This window comes from Coturnix japonica, chromosome 2 (assembly GCF_001577835.2).
Source record: "Coturnix japonica isolate 7356 chromosome 2, Coturnix japonica 2.1, whole genome shotgun sequence".
Taxonomy (NCBI): Eukaryota; Metazoa; Chordata; class Aves; order Galliformes; family Phasianidae; genus Coturnix; species Coturnix japonica.
The window spans coordinates 106307206-106325056 of NC_029517.1; the positions used below are offsets into that span (position 1 = coordinate 106307206).

At 36.4% G+C, this 17851-nt stretch overlaps 1 protein-coding gene across 2 annotated transcripts in view; it reads right to left on the minus strand.

The window, feature by feature from the left end:
* TRPA1 (transient receptor potential cation channel subfamily A member 1) overlaps positions 1–16498 on the minus strand; it is a 36255-nt gene extending 19757 nt beyond the window's left edge. The window contains exons 1-9 of one of the 2 annotated variants that reach the window (XM_032442756.1): positions 16377–16498; positions 11371–11542; positions 9397–9559; positions 7750–7925; positions 6892–6999; positions 5927–6035; positions 5428–5573; positions 3844–3980; positions 2843–2891 (exon numbers count right to left, since the gene is read on the minus strand). In XM_032442756.1, coding sequence (XP_032298647.1) covers positions 2843–2891; positions 3844–3980; positions 5428–5573; positions 5927–6035; positions 6892–6999; positions 7750–7925; positions 9397–9559; positions 11371–11490 — 1008 coding nt within the window. In that variant the 5' untranslated portion in view covers positions 11491–11542; positions 16377–16498. Of the gene's footprint in view, positions 1–2842; positions 2892–3843; positions 3981–5427; positions 5574–5926; positions 6036–6891; positions 7000–7749; positions 7926–9396; positions 9560–11370; positions 11646–16376 lie in introns of those variants that run through there. The other variant, XM_015855776.2, reaches the window with a different exon arrangement.
* Between the last annotated feature and the right edge of the window lie 1353 nt (positions 16499–17851).

Consider the following 17851-nt stretch of genomic DNA (forward strand, 5'->3'; position numbering starts at 1 on the left):
CCTAGTCATCTGGTGTCTGTCTCTTCACATTTAGATACCAAAATAAGAGCTGCCTGCTTCTTGGTATGCTTCGCTTTCATCTCTGAGGTTACTCAGCCTTTCCTCATAAGGGAGATGCTCCAGGCCCTTCATCGTCTTTGTGGCCCTTTGTTGGACTCCTTCTGGGAGATCCCTGTCTTTCTTGAACTGGGAAGCCCAGAAATGGACATAGAAAAATTTAGCCTTCTTCTTATGGAAGGACTGGAATGAGATAAGGCAATAAAGCCCAGTTTTGGTGGTTTTCTTCTGTTGTTACATGATGCTCATAATTGCAGGAGATTGTGGTCACTATGGTCACAGTATCACTCTGGTCACATCAATAAAATGTTATGAGCATGAAAGTATCTATCAAAAAAATCCTGTCAACAAGGGAGCATGATGATGCAAGTAAATGAAATAGTGAGATATATATTTTATGATGTGGTAGATACTAGGTACTGAGTCAAATTGAATGAGGTGAACTAAGTATGCCAAAAAAAAAAAAATTCTATTTCAAATGCTACCCATTAAAAAAATCAATTGGGGTTTTAATATTAACTGAAATCATCTTTGGGTTCATTCCTAACTTGAAAGATAATTAATAATAATCATGATCAATATTTACTTTCTAAGTTAATAAGACCTGCAATATATTATTAAGAAGCATGTAATAAATGCACGATGCTTAACCAACCAACAGTGAACAGGAAGCTTTCAATGTATGTTGATTAAATGTTCGAAGGTAACACACACTGGACCCTTTTTGCAAGTCACCTTACTACAGGGTCAGACAAACTGAAAATCATCCTTATTTATCATGGGAACAAATAGAGATCTGTTTATCCAAGTGACTCACTGATTTCAGTGAATACAGTGGCACCAAATTCCAGCTAATAACAATCTTATTATCACAGTCCCTGCAGCTAACACCTTCCCTCAGCAAAATGAGTTCAGCAGTGTACATACTACATAACACAGTAGGGAGTAGCTTCCATGTTGACAAATACATCTACAATATTTACAATACAGCTGAATCAACAATTTGTAAATTTAGTTTCTGAATTCCTTTTAATTTTATATGTATAAATTAATACTTCCTAGTTAAACATAAATGAAAGTACATATAAATATTACGAAAGAAATCTAAGTATCAATATTTATTATCAGTTTAATATTTAGGTGTTTTTTTGTTTGGTTTGGTTTGGTTTTGTTTTTTTTTTTTCTGGAGAAAAGTAAGACGAGAAAAGAAAGAAGACAACTTAAAAAATGAAGCACAACATTTTTTACCAATACTGCTTATTTTGCTTAACTACTTTGACTAAGTGTTCTTTCAATCATTTACAAAGAGAAAATACCCATACATTTGGATTCTCTGATTGGCATACTGACCTACAAGTTAAAAAACAGAATTGCTGTACTTTAAATGAAAAGAGCACACAATGCATGCCTGGACAATTTTCTTCAGTGTAGATAACCTTACATTTTTTATCCAGAAGAGCTACACATAACACTGTGTGTGTTTACAATTATTTTTATTTTAGAACATGAAAAGTGCCAAAAATGAAATAAAGTCAATGTAATACATTGTGTTCTATACTAAAGCCAAAAGCCATTCTGAACTGTATTTTGCTATTCCTTCTGAACAGTAAAAATCACTCTACCTTTACTGTTACCCTCTCATACATATACAGCATAAGAGGTACCTAGTTATCTTACTAGGAGTTCAAGAAGCCTAAATTGCATGTGCTGCACTGCACTAACATGGACTGACCTATTTTGATTCATTCCCAGAAAGGGCAAATGTAAACAGCCCTAAAGCCTCAAAACCCTCATCATGGGCTATCAGAAAAGAGGCCAAAATAGTCAAAGTGACACTCAAAGCATCTAGATTTGTTCTCAAGAAAAAATGTGTTCTTATATGGGAAAGACATTCTCCTTTTATACTTAGTCACACAAACCGACACACGCGAGTAATACAGGCACAAGTTGTCAAGTAATAACTTCTGTAGACAGGTTGTTTTGTCAGCCAAGCTTAAGCAGTCAAATCTCACCATTTCACATCTGGAATAAAAATAAGCACCACATCTATTTTTGACTAAGCCAAATCCCTGCAAGAGAATCCTGGAAAGCTCAAAACTCTGCATAAAATTGTTTTTAATGTAATTATTAAGAAATTGAGAAAAATAAAACATTTCAGTCTTAAAATGGAAAGTCTGCTGACTTCTGAAAGTTTCCTCAACAAACACAACAATGCCTATAGTGGTTACATGAGCCTTAGTTTAATTGGAGTTAATGGACACTTGGAACACAGCCAGAAGCATCCCAATTCTTTTCTTTTTCTCCCCCATAATTAGTGTAGAAATATAATCAGACTACTCAGAGTAAGACATATCTCTGGATCATCCATAAACTTCATTATATGGTTTTGTGACCCCAGAACAATTATATCTATGTACATTAGACAACGAACTTCTTGAGAAAGCAAATTAAATTCAAGGCAAACTTAGATTTATTTCATATTTAAAACCACAAAAGTGAGGGTGCCTGAACCAGTCTGTCATATCTGCTAAGAGATGTCTATGAATTTTTTCTAAGCAAGTAATATGAAAATAAAAATGCAACCTTTCATTCTCTGTAACTTTCAGATGCTATTATGGAGCCTTAACAGCACTGTACTGTAGCTGTCACTTACGTATTATGAAATATATATACAAATAAATAATGTATGCCTGAGAAAATATTCTCTTTATGAATTTCTCTATGCAGACCTATAGTAACAGATTGCAATCATCTGTATAAACATATTACTTAATTAAATATTTACCATTGAAATCAAATACTCTGCCAGTTCATAATGATCAAACAAGGCCGTCCTGTGAAGAAAAAAATGCAAAGTTACAGTAATACTAGGCAACGAATTTTCAAACCAAAAGGTAGAATTTTTCTCTATTCAGTAGAGAAAATGTCAGATTTTTGTCTGTATGACATACATTCATTAAAGAACTCCATAAGCTTCAGACCTGGATCATTCCATGCAAAATGTGAGCATCATATCCATTTCACTGATTGTTTAAGAATATGAGAACAAGAGTAAAGACTCAGCTAATACTCCATTTTGACTGTAGCAGACAACTTGAGAAATGTAAGAAAAATTATTGTAATATACCGCCTGACATAAACAGTTAATTAGCATATTCTAAAGTCATACCTCTGTTAAGTATTTCTACTGAAAAAGACTAAATGTCTAGAGGGCTATTCTATACAGAATATAGAATAAACAGAAACACCATCTCCAACTTTGCAGTCATTGAGAAGTTTATCTACTTGTACCTGAACAGATATAAAACATTTTTTGGGAGAAAGAATATAAGTTTTGGTGGGTTTTTTTTTCTTTTTTCTTTTCTTTTTTTTTCTTTTTAAACAGTTCATATTCTTTTTCACATACTTTCTGGAAAACATAAGCCTCACTAGATGAGGACATTTGTTGTATAACCTCAGAAGCTGTTAACAAGTCCATACATTTATCACTTTCTTATTCTTTACTATAGTGAATTTTCAGTACAAACTGTTAGTGACCATCCTTGGGCATGATTCCAAGGTAATTAGACCATGCTACTTTTATTTTGCTATCAGCATCAAAATCTTCAATGTCCTGACCAAATTGCTGATACTTTCATACTATACAATAACCACCTCCAGTCTCACAGAGAAGTTCCAATACATGTGGAAGGGCGTATTCAAGTACACTTCATAAATTGTCATTAGATCTGTAAAAGACTAACCAAAAACATTGTGCCACTGAAGTCTGGTAGAGAAGTGTCCTACCTGTGAAGCAATGTTTCCTTATTCCCATCTACAGCATCAATAATGGATTCGTCACCAGCATAGGATGACATCATTAACTTTACAATCTCAGTTGCTCCTTGAGTGGCAGCAAAATGAAGCGCTGTGCATTTTTCATTCTGTAAACAGGAAAATAAAATAACATTCCAAGTCAGCTTAGTCTACAACCAACTAAATATGCTAGCAATCTAGCCCAGGATTCATGCATAGGAACTTAGGAGGTACATGATAAAACTTCAGTCTTTAACTAAAGTAGTGGAACTCTAAAGATATATTTAAGGCCAAAATAGTAACAAGATGATAGTTTAAAGGATTCCTGCAAAGCTTGTTATTATCCTATATCAAGCCACTAGAATACATGATCCTGAACCTCAACAATGTTTTGTACCTGTTTAATCAAGAAGCACACACAGCATCCTTAAATGGAAGAGATGAAGCAAAGGAAAACCACAGAAAAACAAAAGGCAGACCAGAACAAATGAATAAGCAAATAAAACTACCTCTGTAATGTGTAATAAAGAAACTGCATGATCTTGACTTCCTTATCTTATTTAGAAGCATTTCATAAATGCAATTTTCTGCAGGGTTCATTAAAAACGACTGGGACTAGAAGCTATTAAACTATTATAATCTGAACAGTCATAAAAATTATTAAACATTAAGTAAACGATTGGAATGAGATTTGCCAAAACATAAATTCTTTTAGCTAAATAGGACAAACTAGCTTTGATACATGCCTGAGGATCCCGTCTTTGTGCTTTTCAGAACCAGAAATTTCAGAGACTGCATTGGAATGGGCTTTTTCACAACTCCATAAACATTCTTAAAATGGTTCTTACCTATTGCAAAACGGTCAGCATGAACCGCATCACTCAAGTTGTGTGTTCAAAGAAACAAATACATAAAAGCTACACTGTGGTATCTCTGGTTTCATGAGTTGATTTCAGCCTTGCAAATAATTTGAGTAATGTCAGATATTTTCAGAACTGTCTACTCCACATGAAGCTTGGAGCAGGTCTTTACACCAGCAGTATCACAGTGCAGCAGTAGCATTACAAATTTGTCTAAGTATGCAAGCACAGAACTATAATGACCAGGGCAGGGCTGAGAATAAACAAAAAAAATGAGAATGTGTCAAATCAGAGACTCGGTATCTGGCAAGAGATGACAGCAGCTAAAGAATTTGTGAAGATGGCTGTACCACTGGTTCTCAAGTCCTCTCCCGGATTCCATCTATTTATGACTCAAGGACTTCTTGAGTCAGACAGAATGTAGGATGAGAGAATGTATTCAGTAGTTATGACCAGATCTTTTCTGCCATGGATTTGTTCAAATGTGTTTTGAATTCACTCAGTTTTCCCATTACCTTATGTAATTTATGTAAAGAAACCAGCCATTTTATCTGTTTTGAAGTAGAGACATGTTCACATTTGCTGCTCCCTAGCCGTTATATTGGGAAGTACAACAGGCTATGGTTATGTTATTCTTCCGTCATACTATTCTGATTTTTAAAGACATCTAACTTACTTCTATCAAAACTATGTTCCACACTATTGCAACATTTACCTGTTTTAGATCAATTTGGGCTCCAAATTCAATGCACATTTTTATCATTTCCAAGTCTCCGCTTTGAACTGCCAAATGAAGCGGACTGCACTTCCCATTATTGGTAAAATTGATGTGAGTTTTAGCAGAGTGACCCAATTCTTCACCTGAAAGATGAAAATAAATTTCAGATTTTACAGCAAGAATGAAATAACAGAAGCAATTGTTTTTATTTATTTATTTATTTATTGACAAGCAAATTAACTGTGGGACAATATTCTCCCATTCTGAACACAAACCCTTTCAAACCCTTCATTAAACAACAGATGGTCAAACGTTTAGGCACACAGCCACACTTCTAGAAAAGTTACTAGCATGTATTGCCCACAGGAATAATAGCATTAAGTTGCTTTAAGTTCAGTCACAGCTTCAGTTCTTGTTCACAGTCCTCTGAAATGTAAAGGAATACATTACTATAAATAATGAATCATATTGGCCACTTTTGAACAAAATTATTTACCTTTTTTTAAAAGGATTTCCATACATGTTTTTGCACCTGAAAACGCAGCAGCATGGATGGGCATGCATCCCGTTTTGTTTGGTTTACATATTTTTCCTCCGTTTTCAATCTGAAAATTAATACCTAGATACAGTTTAATGACATAAAGAAAACTCTGAAAAATGAACATATTGCTGCAGATACAGCCTTTGTTGTAGCCGCCCTTTTTTTTGCATTCCATATGCATTGTGAAGTTAATACACAGGCATATTTTATCTTACCTCCTATACATAGATGTGCTTCCTTCTGTTTAGTTTTCTTTTTTATTATCTTCAAGATACCTGTTTCCTGTTTTACACTCAGATATATTTATGTATGGTCTTAAAAGACTAAAGTTGTAGCCTTAACAATAATAACCTGACTCACACATATCTTCATTTTTTTCCCCCACAAAACAGGCCATATTTTTTCACATATGTCCCTCAAAGAAGTAAAGGAATTTAAGTAGGCCTGATATTTTTTCTAGTTTTATAAACTACAAAATATGACATATCACTTTTTCCAAAGCATATATAGCTCAGGGACTGCAGAACATACTTAAGAAGTACTCCCACTGTCTTTTCAAACAGCTTCCAAGTATCTCATGAACAGTTTTATTCATGCTCCAATAGCATATAAATGAAAACTGTAAAAAAAAGTAACATAGGGGTAGAAAAAACACTGGGCATTTCAGACCAAAAAACCTAAAAGCCCACATTCTTTTTAAATTCTGAGTTCCGAATTTTTTATTAGCTGATAGTGCCTTTATTTAATGAATAAGAATGACATGAGGCTATCTCATTAAAACAGCACACATACGCTTACACAAAATAACTTAAATGTTGAGTCCATGATCACCCTTCCCTCTGTTAAACAAAGAACAAGAAACAGTAACACTGTGTCTAGACAAAATGATTCACATCTGAAGGTGTGATAATTATACTTACCAGGAGTGTTAGTGCTTCAGGATTGTCCTTATAACATGCTACTATTATAGGAGTGTTTCCTGCTTCACCTTCCAAATTAACGTCTGTACTGCTGTGCTGGACCAAAATCTAAACATTTAAGAAAACATGCAGTCAGCCACAAGCAAAACCCAACAAAAGCCTATTCCATTATTTTAGGTTTTTTTTTTTGTTTGGGTTTTTTTGGGGGGGTTTTTTGTTTTTTTTTGTTTTGTTCGGTTTTTTTTTTCTATGGAAACGGTCAAAAATGCAAAAGCTGAGGAAATTAAAAATGAGACTGAATGCAGAAATATGAAGGTGAAAAATGCTGGTGAAAACAAACAATTAAAATTGTTTATGGTAGACAGCTGAGGAGTAGCCAAGATAAATGTTGCAAATAACCCCAGAGTACCTTAAAAGTTTTATGCATGTGTTACAGCTGCATTCATTTGGTAAATTAAATAACTTTACAAATTCTAAGCTCTTATCCAAATATTGCAAATGGAATAAAACCATTCTCATTATACATGGTCAAATGACCAAAGAATAAAAAATAAATGTTGAAAAGAACATTTTATGAAAAAATTCTTGTGTTCAGAAAAATTTAAAGAATTCTCCATGAAGCTATTACAGTAACACAAATATTGGTATTATGTAAAATCAGTTCTTTTTTTTATTCACTGTCCTGAGAAGACCCAAACCTTTCTACAAGCAATGTACGCTACACATGTTTGCCAAACAAAGCATATGAGGAGCTACGGTCCAGGATACAGCATATATAAACAAGGTCTTGGTGTTCTACACACAGGTGCTGCTGAGCTGCTTATCAAGTCTGTATATTTATGTGGACTTTAGACTTACCTTGACAATTTCATTATGCAGGGACTGTATAGCCATATGCAAAGGTGCCATCATATTGGAGTTGAGAATGTTTGGGTTGGCTCCTCTGCTGAGAAGTAAACTAACACTTTCAACTTGGTTTTTCCTTGTAGCCCAATGCAGTGGGGTATTTCCAGAAGAATCCATCACATTTAACACTAGATCAAAGGAGTGCAAGCAAAACAAAAGATAGCAAAATCATCAAATGCTACAATCACACTGTAGAAATAGTGTTTTCAGCAAAGGTTTAGATCAGTGCCAGCAAACTTCTTTAAAGAAGAAAAAGATGACATTTCATATGATGTGGTATGTTAAATTAAATGTGCTGAAAACAGTGTATTGGTGAGAGAAAATGTTCTATTAAAAATATTAGTATACTAAAATAGCATAGAAGCTTAGTAACATTAGGAAACAGCAATAAAATTTCTTATTAGATCTTCTGTAATTATAATAGTAGAAGGATGGGAAGAAAGAAACACTTGTCTATTTCTAGCCCAGTATTACATACCATCTTTTTTACCCCAAGAGTTCTTGATTTACCTCTTGCCTTGCCTCATCTTGCTCCTACTTTCTTTGATGCTGCAGCCACTGCTTCAGAGGCCACATAGAACAAGTGAGCACAGATAATTAAAATATAAGATAACAAAAAACTGCCTGCAAATTTAGATGATTACTGAGAGGTAAAACAGTTCATGTCAATTACAGAACTGATTTATTTTTTTTTTACGTATATATTTATTTCATTTGGAAACAAACTTCAAAAAAATACTCTACATCAAAAGATTATAAACTGAAAAGAATAACATTTTTTTTTCAGACAAAATAACCTAAAATTATATTGGCCGCCATTTAGAGAAAAGTGAAAAACAACTTTCCTGTAGCATTTGCTTTGCCCAGTAGCCCTCAGCCTAGAAGTGGAAGTTCTAGGCAGTATCATAACGCTGACTAATGATTGTTAAACATCATTTCACACAAAGTATCTTTTTCCACCATTCAAGGCCCCATGATGATCTTCCACTTCTCACTTTAACAAACTACTACCTCCAGGGTACCTCTGTGCTTAGCCTTACTTCTGCATATGTGTTTCCTCAAGGCTAGTAGCATGCAAGTGTCTATAGTTTAACCAATGTAACTGCATCCTAAAATTAATGTTTTATAAAAAGATATAAGAAGTCCACTAAAACAGGTCTGAATCATTTACGTGCAATCAGAAAATATTCATCTATGTGTTAAACTGACTTGGAAGTATTAATAGCTTGAACAACGAGTATGAGAAACATAATTACTTTGAAGTTTCCAGTGTTTTAAATGTAAAAAGGAAGACAAATAATTCATATAAAAAAGATACCCAGGATTACTGTAGGCTCATTACAGGCTTTCCATATCAGAAGACTGTAAACCTGAGTCCCAAATAAAGTAAGAAAGATGAATCAAATCACTGCAATGGAGATCAAACACTAACAAAACAATAAGGGTGACACAAGTCATACCCAACACACTGTGAAATGTGACAGCTTGAACTCTTTTTGAACGTAGAAACATAACACATAACAACTCAGCTTCAGCTGGATAGCAAACACTGATTCTTTAAACTGTGCTGAATAAAATAATTGATAAGATATGTAATACCTTCAGAGGAAGAATCATCTATGATCAACTGCATCAATTCTATCTGGCCTCCTTCAGCAGCATGATGCAGTGGGGTTGCATTTAATTCATCCACTTTGGTGAGTCCAGAACGGTTCTTCTTAATGAAGCTTCGCAGCCTACAGGCACTTCCATCTGAAATCACCTATTTTGGACACAAATTTTCTCAGTTATTTTCATAAAAATATATGCAAATCCTGATCAGATCAAGTAATCTGAGAAACTGAGGTTGACTTAACTGACAGCAAAACAGACCCAGATGAGAAACAGAACAAATATTAACAAAAATTGAAGCAATTCTGAATATCTTACTTCACCTTCTACAGTGAAGATGATCCTTCTACCACAGAAAAACTGTAACAAAAAAAGTCATCACTTTCTCCTACACCTCTCTGCAGCTGTGGCCAAATAGATGAATTTAAGAAAGGGGAATAAATAATAATTTTCTCCTCTTTGGGACATTTCTTCAAAGACTGACATTGTGTGCTGGGCTTTCAAGAAACAAATAAAACTTTTTCTACAAGATCCCTTAAGCCATAAAGACCAAATAATTTTTTGCTGTCATTGATTGAATATACCTTATAGGGCTACTCATGCAAACACTTAAGCATGCGTTTAACTTCTTTTGATTTAATAGTCCCATTGACCTCATTGGGGTTACTCATGCAAATAATGCTACAAATGTGTTTAAAGATTTAGGAGATTGGTGCCAAATGCGGGGGTAGCGTCTGCTTCAAAAGTGCAATTAGAAATAGCTAATATAAAGCATGTGATACCAATATGAAATGAGTGTTTGGAATGACTCAACTGTCATAAAAATCAGAGGTCAATTATATTCACAAATATCTACACATATTATGCACTCTAAAAATGTACTTAAGAAAACTTTATTATAGAGCCATATATACAGGCAACCAGGCAAACAATCTTGTAATCCTCCTTACTTTATAATGTAATTTTAGATGTAATGAATTTTAAATCTTTCCCATGATTTAGATCACATTTCATGGCTCTTCAAACTGGGACTTCTTATCAGTGTAAGACTAAGTAGGGCTGAAATACTGCACATCGAGAATTTCTAACACCAAAAACAAGACTGCAGAGCTTAGTTAACAACATAGGAAAGGAAGCAGAAAGTTAGATGCTCTGTGTAGTTATAAAAACAAAGAAAGAAAGAAAGAAAAACCAAAAAAGCAGAGCAAGGCTTTCACCTAACAGCAGCTCTTTCTGTTCCTCGTGACCAGCTCCAGGGGGACAGATGACCCTCAGAGCAGTACGGACAAAGAGATCCAGCTGCCCCAGACTACAGCCAGTACACAAAAAGTGGTTGGAAGAATCTCTTGAGGTCACAAAACCCATCAATGCTCTTGTTTAGGGAACTTTGGAGATTTTTATGAATGGGTTCTCATTTGTACCACAGTCAACCTCTTCATTGGCTTAACTGTTCCTACTATCAAAAGATGTTCAGTCTAGATCTCCCTCACAGCACAGGAATACATCACTTCTTGTGTACTCTCTATGGAAGTGGGCACTGGCTGCATCCTGCCCGGCAGCAATTTCATGTTTGAAAGCTGTGATGCTTCCCTTTCCCTTTATAAGAGTTTGCTTCACTTCAACTTTCATTTTGGGACAATTCTGCAAGGCAGACAGTCTATTTATTGCTGTATCAACCTCCAGTCAACGCAGAACAGCTCTTCACATGAGCAAGGGGAGAGCACAGCCCTCAAGAGGACCACTATTTTAGGGGTCCTATATAACTATTTTAGTGGTCATTATTTTAGTGGATCTCTTGGTCTCTCTGTCTGCCCCAGGTTCCCATCAGACCACCTTGCAGCCCTCTTCGTCCAGCACCACCAGCCCATCTTGCCCGAGCCCCGCACAAACTTCCCAGCCCTGGGTACCAGCTTTTCCCCCTCTGTCTCCACACCTCCCCAAGGGACCACCGTCCCCACGCACCTTGAAGACATCTTGCGAGGCGACGGAAGCGGCATCGGCCTCGCAGACGACGCCCTGGTAGGCGCTGGAAGCGGCCGCCTTCTCCCTCGACTGGCACAGCCGCCACAAAGAGCGCTTCATGGCGCCCGCCCGCCCGGCTCCGAGCAGCGCCAGCCCCGCTCGCTCCGGATACCTGCGAGGCGAGAGATCGACTGAGGGACGGCTCGGAGGCAGCGGCAGAGGAGGCGGAGAAAGCAGGCGGGAGCTCTGGCCGCTGCCCCGGGAGGAGAGCCGCTCCTACACCGGGGCGGGCTGCTGCCAGCGGGGCGGAGGGGCAGTGGGTTGCGGCAGCCTCTGCGTGGGGGTGCTGCCTCCACTAGGGCTGGTGTGGGATGGGGCCGAAGGGTCACGGCTTTTTGTTTTAAGTCCCTCAACGTCTGTCGGCGAGGCAGCCCTACAGGTCAGCGTGACTGTAAATGCAAAGCCTGCAACGATGTGCAGAAAGAAAGGGAGCCAGAAAGTTCAGCAGCCGAGTGGGAGCCTTCCTGGGCACACGGTGCGATCTTAACGAGGAGAAAATCTCCTCAGGATGGGCTGGGTGAGGAGGGTCCTGGCCGTCGATCAGCAGCCCTCGATCCCACCAGGCTGAGCTCTCCCGAGCTGACACGCCAGTGACTTCTCAACTTCTGCTTGGTCCTCCCGAGAGGCATTTGTTTTACCAGTAAATCTAGACCAGTTTATGAAAAGAGTAAAAAGAAGCATTGCAAAATATTTCAAAGGGTTAATTACGAAAGCAACGTTAACAGAGTCATCCTGAGCATCCTGTAGCTCAGCGGAGCTGATAGTTTACTCACTGTGATAAGGACAGCTAAGCCAAAGGTCAGCCCTGCAGCTCCAGCTCAAGGCAGCAGCTGGGCAGATGCTTGGAAAACAATGGGAATATGTGGGATTGCTTTTTGCCAGAGTACTGTGTTTACAGTACACAACATCTAACAAGCTTCCCCACCCAGGTGTTGCATCCAGCTCAGCCTGTTTAGTAGCTATCAGTTTGCAGTTCTCCATTACTTCACTCAATCCTTTTGGGAGCCCTTTTTATGTTGTTTGCTCCACAACACCCTGTGGCACTAAGTGCCATAATTTCATTATGTTTCTCATTTTTATCCCTGAAAGTGTTCATAATTTCAAAACCTTTTTCCGTCTCGGTTTGCTAATGAGGCATCTTAGGGAATCATAGTCATTAACGTTGGAAAAGACCACTAAGATGGTGCAGTCGAACCTTCAACCCATCACCACCATGCCCACTAACTTATGTCACTCCATGCCTCATCTACTCTTAAACACTTCCAGGGACAGTGACTCCACTATTTGCCTGGGCAGCTCATTCCTATGGGCAGCCTTCCTTTTTGTATCATGAACACCCTCATTCTGCTGCTCTGTGTCATTCCTATCTTCCTTTTGCCTAGGTGCAGAAGTCACAGTAGACTCATGCAATACTATTAGTTCATTTATTTCCCTTCATTCTTCTGAATGTTCACAATGATATTTGCTTTTTGGAATGCCACTGAGACTCCAGGGAATTGTTGCTACTCCACCACAAACCCTTTTCTGAGTGGTGGTAGTATAAATAACATTAATTGTTTTGTAAGGGCACTTAAGCTTATGTTTCCCCTGTGTGCCCACTTAGCATTTATCAGTGTTAAATTTTACCTGCTATCGCGTTACTGTGTCACCAAATCTTGTGGGAACCCCAACAATTATCTTCATTTTTTGGTCTTTCTTAAAATTTCTACAGTGCCATCCAGATCACCAGAATATCTTTACACTCTTTAAGGAAGTCTGGTTAATACTGTGAAAAACTAGAAGTCATGATCCTCAAACAACCAGTCTTTAATTTATTTTCTTGAATCTGAGAATGCTGTCCTCTTCTGATATTACTGTTAGTTTTCAGTCTTCTAGTAAACGTTCTGAAGATCATTCAGACTGTGAAAACTAATAGAAACACTTTTCCCAGGAGGAATCAAATGGGATTCTAAGTAGGCTGACCACAGCTTTTATTTCTACATAATGATTTGACATAAGGAACTAATTCACGTAAGTAGTCAGAGAGTAACCTTTCTTAAGTCTGTTTTTCCCAAGAGTAGATTAAAATGCATTTATACCATTTTATTTCAAACATTATCTTGCTAATGGCAGGATAGCAGATCCATTATCACAAGCAAAATTCACTAAAGGTGACTACAGAATAACATTTCATTAAAAATTTGATTGTTTAATAATTAAATTGCATATACAGGAAATATGTGCCATTCCAGTTCAGTAGCTTTAGTAATAGTGTACTGCAATTTTGTTAAATCTGTAGGCATAGGAGCTTCAAATTTAACCAAATAACAGTAATGAAAAGGATGCACTGTAAGTGTACTTTACAAGTGCCTTATTTGTCAACAGCATTATACAAATTATGATGTATAAAATGATATTTAGGATCTTGTATTGTCAGTTTAATTCATTAAGACAAATTAATTCCTGATGTTACTCCAGATATCAGTTACAGTCACCCAGAAATTAATCTGAGCTACTGCATAAACAAGCATGAATACCTTATCTCTCACAAGTTTTTAGAAACATGCTTCTTCTTACAATGGAGAATAAAGTTGTATTTAACTTTCATTTTGTACGTATTGCTAATGAATACTTCATTTTTTCTTCTTTACATTTTGCAGTAGTAAGAAACATACTGTAAAGCTCAGAAGAATAATTTGAGTTATAACACACTTATTAAATTCTTCATTTAAAAAGAGAGAGAGAGAGACTTTAGAAAACAGTAATTCATTCCACTAGGATTCTGCGGCCTTTTTTTCTCACCTGCTTATGCAGGTGAGTGGTGACCCAGGTACCTGTTTCAAAGAGTAATCCTGTGAAGAAGGGAGCTTATCAGTTTATTGCAAACTTCCAGCATGGAGCCTCTTACATATCGAGTACAGTGGTGGAAAACTGCACCATATTCCTCTCTCAAACTTTGCCTACTTCTTAAAAAAAAAAACCAAAAAACAATCGTGGCCACAGTATGGTTACCTGCTTTCTGGTATTGATCTGTTCTCCTGTTGAAACTGTGCCAATATGGAACCATGGAATGGCTGAGATTGGTAAGGACCTCTGGGTTCACCTGGTGCAAGCCCTACTCAAGCAGAGACACCCAAAGCAGGGAGCCTAAGGCTGTGTCCTAAGGCTTTTGACTGTCAAACTGCTACTGGGTAACTTACCTTCTTTTCCTGCCTTCAGGACAGCTTTTGCAGTCTTACATTCAGCTGCCTATGGCTAAACCCAGCTACAGTCTGAAGCAGAAACCTCAATCTTGGTCATCCCATAACAGTCAAATTTAGGAAAAGACAAACTTATCAGCCTTCAGAAACTTTCTGGTCAATAATTTCCAGTCAGATTTAAGTGTGGTTTTTGTGGACAAATTGATTTCCATTCTGGATATTGCCAAGATTTGCTTCTAGTTGTACCAGCTCTAAGTAATGGGATAAAGTCAGTCATGAAATACAGGTTCCTCAGGATATTTTACATAAAAGATTTAGGCAAGGATTTGTTTCAGACAAGGCACACTCAGATTTAAAAAGCCTAAATCATACCTGCAGTCTAAGTTATGAGCTTTCTTTCTGATTGGTGATACCTTCAGAAAAAAAATAGCTATTGTTATGACTGTATCTCTACTCATACTGCCATGTCTCTTGCAAATTCTTGTTTATATTTTGTACATCTTTGTTTTTCTAAATGTTCTCTTTTCTTTACCTTACATTATTTTCTTTCTGAATGTATTATTCAGCTAAAGTCTATTTTTCCAATCATTTCTTCTAACTATATCTCATTTTTCGTACTAAGAGGATTTGCTTCTCTAACCTCCTTGTGTACAAAGTTTCTGAAAAGAGCTTTTGCCTTGCAGTACCAGCATTTCTAAACTCTGAACATTCTGTGTAAGTATTTGTCAATAAAGAATAGAATCTATATTGCTGAAGCAGCCAATGCTCTTTATGGATATCACAGACTGGTATAACACCAGTTATAACACATGCAATTACACTGGAATTATGAAGCAGACCTTTTGGTGTATTAAACCATGCTTTTGTCAGAATAAGAAAAAAGATTTGTTAAAAACAAGAATTCTGAAATTTTATGTTGTGTGATGCAAAATAACTAAGATAATTTTAAAACTGATAAAGCTCTTGAAAATGGGGCTCTATGTTCAATTCAGTGACAAATATACACATCTGAATTAGTAAAATATAGAAAGATAAAGTTTCATTTTAAATTAGTTCAAAAATACAACTCAGGAAAGAAGAGAAAGATCAAAAGATTCTTACGAAATGTCTTTACATTCAGTATTTAATATGTTAGATAGTCTTATGAGTTGCTGAAATCTTGACTTTGTAGGGTGGTAGTAATATCAAAGTCATTCAGATGTTGTGTTTCACTAAGAATAAATTCTGCTTGTTTATTAAATGGAATAGGTATAATAATTGTTTGGAAAGTAATTTCAGTGTCATATTTAGTAGACATGAATTGATGATCAGAATTTATGTGATAATAGCCTATTTTGGTCACCAAAAACATAAATCATTTACTGACAAATAGGAAATATTTAGCAGTAAGATTGGTGCAATATTTAGATATATTTCTTTGTATGTATCTATTGAAATAAATAAATAATGTTTGGTGGCCTAAAGAACACCTAGGTTGTGGAAAAGATTTGCCAATAAAAAAAAGTGTAAAGTCTTTCTGAACATTAAAGGATGGCACATTATTTTCCTGACTGAAAAAAAAAATAAAATAGTTTTTATTAAAATTCACTAAGATTGATACCATGCAGTCCTCCAAATATATGAAATTATGCCAAATTTACATTTAAATACAAATTCCGAATATTTTATCCTATATTTTTAACAGATCTCCCTAATCAAAATAAGAACAAGCCCAACAAAATTCTGAATGACAGAATTTGAGCTACAGGAAAACTGTATTCTGCTTACCATTCAAGAAGTTTGCAGGTGATTTCTCTCAGAAGCAACACATATATAAAGAAAACAAAGATATGACTGATTCCTTATCTGATGCTTATATCAGTAAATTCTTGTGACATGTGAAGCCACCAGGTATGTCATCCAGTGGCTTGCTCTGTGCAGCTAGACTCCTATTTAAAAGATATGGAATGCGTGGCTCAGCATGGGAGGAGCATCGGTATTCATCAAGTGATACTTGAAGCATTCTTTTCTTAATATTCTCATCTAAGTCCAACCATTTTCATTCCTGGCTGCAAATGTACCTTTTGTACCAGAAGTTTTTTCTAATGCAATATCTTTGAGTAGTTTCAGTTTTGTTAGGTAGTCACTGGAGGGTTCTTGTTTACCTACTTGCAATGTACTAATTGCTTTTAATGGAAAATCTAAATATCACTGAAGAGGAATACTGTCTACTTATGAAGATTCACTTTACTAATAAATGTTTCAAAAATCAGAGTTGGCACGTAAAAAGTAGCGGGCTGTGATCAATGCCTAATGCAATATGGGGCAACATAAGAGTTACATGTGCTTTATTTTTGAAATTCACGTCATACTTTGCTTCCTGCACTTTATTTTGAAAGTGCCACAAATTTCTCTGTTCATTTGTACTAATATTCAAATGACTCCTTAGCCCCATCTGCACTGTACTAAAAGTAGAGCTATGCAGTTCTCTGATGCTAGAACAGAGCACTGAACACCACTGTGGCCAGAGTTTTGATTTAGAACAATGTTTATTTGTGCTAGTTTTCTTGGGAAAGTAGTTCATATACTGTGAGCAGATTTAAGGCCTGCAAGTTTTCTTCTATGAATCTTACTAATTTTCAAACAAGGGATTTGATTTGTAGTTCGGAGAGGCACATTTTTGAACTTTTCTGTTACATCAAGCTTTTGATCAGACTGAATCTGAACAACACATAATACTTAGAATGAAGAATTTAAACTTCATTGATATCTCCTAAATTGCCCATTGGCAAGGATGGAACCACTGATTTAGCATCTTTCCTCAGCCTGAAGAAATGCACTAGGTCTTGCAACTCAGCCATGCCCAGGAAAGCTTAGTGACTCAAGAGAACCGATAAAAAACATTTTATCCTACCAGCACTTCAAATCTCTCTCTAAAGACTTACTTGTCATCACTATAGAATTCTATTGGATGCTTAGGGATATTTAAGTCCCCAACTCCTAGATAGCCCCTGTAAAAACAAAACAAAACAAAACAAAACAAAACAAAACAAAACAAAACAAAACAAAACAAAACAAAACAAAACAAAAAAGTAAACAAAATTTTAAAAATCCAGAGACTTTATCATATGATAAAGGAAAATATCCAGGATGCAGCTGTGCCAGGCAGAGTTGTCTCAGGGTCCTGAAGGAACCAGCTGATGTAGTCACCAAGCCATTGTGCATCCTGAAGTCATGGCTTTCTGTTGAACTCTACAAGTAAA